A 5,000-nucleotide genomic window follows, 5' to 3' on the forward strand; every position below is an offset into this window, starting at 1 on the left:
CTACAATTCCCCTCAAACTAGGAGTCCTTAGGGATTTAACCCACGCAAACACGCCCGAAAAAATACAGGTACCCTCATCAGCGTCTAATAGTTTTATGCAAATGAAGTGAATATTTAACATACGTAATAGATATGAAAATTTGTACACACGTCTCAAGCGTAGACGAAATGATCCATTTAATGTAAAAAAAAAATCCCTATGACATCTTCTAGTCTGAAGACGTAGAATATAGATAGCGTAAGAAGTTAATAAGCTGTGTTGGCAAAGTATAAAGCACTCAGGAACACTTGAGGATGATTTGTTCGAACTTCTGGCCCTGGAGGGAACATTATCTATCAAATGATACTCTCCCGGTTGAAGTATGACTTTAATTAAATACCAGACTCCACGTCGGCCACTCTAAAATGCCTCCCTAAAGTCCTTTTTTAAAGTCACAAGACGAGAGAGAATGAGTTACTACAGGAGTCATCATCTAGAAGGATCGACGCCATTGATCATCGCCCGGGAAACAAAAGACAATCGGAAATCCTCTTAAATAACCTTTCCATCGTCTCTGGATCTGAAATAAGAGTAGATATAGGATCGGATCGCACCACAAACGAGGAGAGAGGATTGTCAGGTCATTTACTTGTCTGTGAGAAGATATATCAATACATTGGGTATCTTTTGAGATAGAAAAAAAGATGAATCAAGGATTGACAAGATATGGACCGGTAGGAAAGGTCGTTTTTTTTTATCTATTCCTCTCGTTTTCCCAGGCGAGGAATGACAGTCAGGATTTATGCGCTTGGACGAGCAAGAGGAAAATAGAGACTCGAAGGCAGATAGGCAGATAAAAGAAATAGAGAGCAGAGAAAGAAAAAAAAGATTAAACAAACACACAGCCACTCATTCATGAATAAAAGGTCTAATAAGGAAAGAATCAGACACACAAGCAAACAGACGAGAGACAGAGAAAATGAAGATAAATAAACAAGAAAATAAAACAACAAAAGAAGATGTAGGACGTAACGAAAAACTGGAACAATTGTGATATCATCGGTTTTAAATTATTAATCATGGATGCACGCTGAATCAGTCACGATTCACTTCAGGCTAAGTTCATTTTCTCGAAGATTCTGACAAGTCGACATGAGGAAATGACGGAAATGGCAGACGGACTGACATCCTCGCTTCATTTGTTTCACTCTTTTTGTTCTGTCTTCATTTCTTTATTTTTTTTACTATCCCCCCCCCCTCTCTCTCTCTCTCTCTCTCTCTCTCTCTCTCTCTCTCTCTCTCTCTCTCTCTCTCTCTCTCTCTCTCTCTCTCTCTCTCTCTCTCTCTCTCTCTCTCTCTCTCTCTCTCTCTCTCTCTCTCTTTCTCTCTCTCTCTCTCTCTATTTATCTATCTATCTCTTGCTATCACCGTTATCATCGACTTTATTCGTACAATTGTGATGATGCATAAAGGCGCATCACCATATTCGTCAGCGCCACACATGTCACTTTAACAATCACCACAATGATTATCCAAGCACCACCTTTCGCGATTAATTAGATCCTTATCAAAATTAATCACCACCATCATTATCTCTGTCAGTCCATTCTCCTCACCATCACACTACTATGAATATCATTACTAATACAACCATCATCACACTTTTCTCATCGACATCAGCACCATATTGTTCATCACTATACTTCTCCCAAGTATCACCATCTTCCTCACTAACATCTCCATCCTCCTTACCACAACCACAATATTCCTCACTACTATCACCACCCTCTTCACCATCACAAACACCACCACCACCACCATTCTCCTCCATCCATTCCCCTTCACTATCACTACCCTCTTCACCACCACAAACACCACCACCACCACCATTCTCCTCCATCCATTCCCCTTCACTATCACCACCCTCTTCACCATCACAAACACCACCACCCGCCTCTTCAACACCTCGCCCCTCATTCATCACAACCATCACAAAAAAACACAACCATCCCACAAAAAAAACAACAAACAACAAAAAACACCAAAACACCACCACACCCCACCCTCTCCTTCCATTCTTCTCGACCATTCTTTCCTTTCCTCCCTTTCATTCTTTCTCTTACCACCACCATTCTCCTCCATCCAACCTTTTCCCCTTCACTATCACACCCTCTTCACCATCACAATCACAAACACCACCACCACCACCATTCTCCTCCATCCATTCCCCTTCACTATCACTACCCTCTTCACCACCACAAACACCACCACCACCACCATTCTCCTCCATCCATTCCCCTTCACTATCACCACCCTCTTCACCATCACAAACACCACCACCACCACCATTCTCCTCCATCCATTCCCCTTCACTATCACCACCCTCTTCACCACCACAAACACCACCACCACCACTATTCTCCTCCATCCATTCCCCTTCACTATCACCATCCTCTTCACCATCACAAACACCACCACCACCACCATTCTCCTCCATCCATTCCCCTTCACCATCATCACCCTCACCACTATCCATGTCACCACTAATCCCACGATTAAGAGTTGTATGGGAAGAACAGACGAGAGAATCCCAAGTGTATTTCTAACTCTGGGACCTTGTGTTATGCCAGTGGCTAGGGAGAGAATAGGAGGGAGAGGGGGGGGGCGGTTTAGGGTGAGGGGGGTAGGGGTGAGGGATAAGGGGAGGAAGAGAGGGAATGAAAATATAGGGAGGAGGGGAGTGGGTATGGGGAGCGGGGAGGGGGGAGGGTAGTGGGTATGGGGAGGGGGGGAGGGGAAGGGGAGAGAGGTGAGGGAGAGAAAATCAGGGGAGAGAGAGCAGTTATGGGGAGGGGGAGAGGGAGAGAAAAGTGTGTGGGGGGGAGAGAGAAGGCGGTGAGGGGTGAAGGGAGGGGGTGAGGGAGGGAAAAGTAGGGGGAAGGGAAGGCGGTTATGGGGAGAGAGGTAAGGGAAGGGAGAGAGGGGGGTGGGGAGGGGAAGAGAAGAGAGACAGAATGAGAGGATGGAGAGAAGAGAGGCAGAATGAGAGGATAGAGAAAAGAAAAGGGAAGGGAAGGGAAAGAGGAGGGTGGGGAGGGAGAGAGAAGAAAAGCAGAATGGGAAGAAGAAGAGAAGAGAAGGGAAGGGAGAGAGGAGAGAAGGAAGTTGTGGAAAAGCTGTTGATAGAGTGGGCGGCCTAAAGCACTTGCCGAAGAAAGGGAATTGCGGAACCTAAGTGTGTGAAGAAAGGAGAGGAAAGGGTACTAAGAAGTTGTTTCGGGAAGCGCGAAGGAAGGGGTATGGAAAAATTATCAGGAGAGGGAAGAGGGACGTGAGAGAGAGGGGGGGGGGGTATGAAGAAATTGTTTGGGGATGGTAGAGGGGAGGTGGGGGGGTAAGGGAGGGGTAATGTCGAAAGGGGTTGGGAGAATGTGCTGTTGTGTGTGTGTGTGCATGTTCGCATGGGTGCCGCTAGGTTTTAGTCGAATTAGAAGGAGTATAATCTCTCTCTCTCTCTCTCTCTTTCTCTCTTTCTCTCTTTCTCTCTTTCTCTCTTTCTCTCTTTCTCTCTCTCTCTCTCTCTCTCTCTCTCTCTCTCTCTCTCTCTCTCTCTCTCTCTCTCTCTCTCTCTCTCTCTCTCTCTCTCTCTCTCTGTGTGTGTGTGTGTGTCTGTGTGTGTGTGTGTGAATGTGTGTGTGTGTGGGAGGGGGGCGTGTTAGTGCCTGTTTGTGTGTGTAAGGAAGGTTAAACAAACTACCTCTGCAAGTGTGTTTGACAAGAGAAAAAATAACCATCAGTTATTCTCTGGAAAAAAGTTTTTTTTTCTGTCTCTTTTTTTTTTAAGTATAAACGATTCGCTTCTTTGTTGGCTTTGTATCATGAGAACACATCAACTGGAGCCACCAAAGACATGCAACCAAGCCCACACAAGCACACACGCTCGTTTAAAAGATCTAATGTGTAGGCAGGTCCACACATGCAACGCTAACGAAAAACATGCTTTCATTTATACTTATGTGTACACTAATAAAATATGTACAGGCACTTATGCATATAAGCATAAAGATGCACATAATTGATGGATACATACCTGAGTATTTTGCTCACACAGAGACATACAAATTTGCTTTTACAGCAGACACATTCATGTACTCATCCATATATTCATAATAATACGCATATACACATAAATACTTGCATATATACATGGATGTATACATATATTCATTCGCATGATGACACGCATATATACATAAAGACTCACGTATACACATTGGTGTTCACAAATCTCTATTCCCACTCAATGTACTTACAAGCATACAAGTATATGCTTAGCCATACACACGCACAAACAATACACACATGTGCAAGACAAACAAATGTATACACATTTACCTACTTCCACAAACACCAGTACACATATATGCAATACAAACACATGTATACACATTTACATACAAACACAAAATATCCACACACACACACACACACACATAATCAAACACATGCATAAACACAGACTCACACACATATACAAATATTCATATCCACACAATGCAACACGTTATGCACACATACAAACGCACATGTTCACTGATTTGCAACTATGAACATTTACCATGAAAAGGGTACAGTGTGTATCCAAAAGGAGTGTGTGTGTCCATAATCAATACGTCGCCATTCTTCTTTGAAATAAAAGGGAGAAGGAGGGGGCGGGGGGAGGAAGGAGGAGTGGGAGAAGGGGAGTGGGGGAGAAGTAGGGAGGGTGAGTAGGGGGAGAGGGGGAAAGAGAGGGTAAGATAGGAAGAGGGGGCGGGGGGAGGAAGGAGGAGTGGGGGAGAAGTAAGGTGGGTGAGTAGGGGGAGAGGGGGAAAGAGAGGGTGACTAGGGGGGAGGAAGGAGGAGGAGAGAGGGGGAGAAGCCGAAAGAAGGGAGGGGGAGTAGGGGGAGAGGGGGAAAGAGAGGATGAGAAAGGAAGAGGGGGAGGAAGGGGGAAGGGGAGTGGAGGAAAGAAGGGAGG

The 5,000-nt window shown here is 44.9% G+C and overlaps 1 protein-coding gene across 1 annotated transcript in view; it reads right to left on the reverse strand.

The window, feature by feature from the left end:
• Positions 1–246: 246 nt before the first annotated feature.
• Positions 247–5,000, reverse strand: part of LOC122243495 (uncharacterized) — a 19,885-nt gene continuing 15,131 nt past the window's right edge. Inside the window, exon 6 of the mRNA XM_086553750.1 lies at positions 247–317. Within this exon, the coding sequence (XP_086409876.1) occupies positions 247–317 (71 nt within the window). The remainder of the gene's footprint in view (positions 318–5,000) is intronic.

Source organism: Penaeus japonicus, unplaced genomic scaffold, assembly GCF_977035675.1.
Source record: "Penaeus japonicus unplaced genomic scaffold, GWHDUDI00000001_assembly GWHDUDI00000028, whole genome shotgun sequence".
In the NCBI taxonomy this organism is placed as follows: domain Eukaryota; kingdom Metazoa; phylum Arthropoda; class Malacostraca; order Decapoda; family Penaeidae; genus Penaeus; species Penaeus japonicus.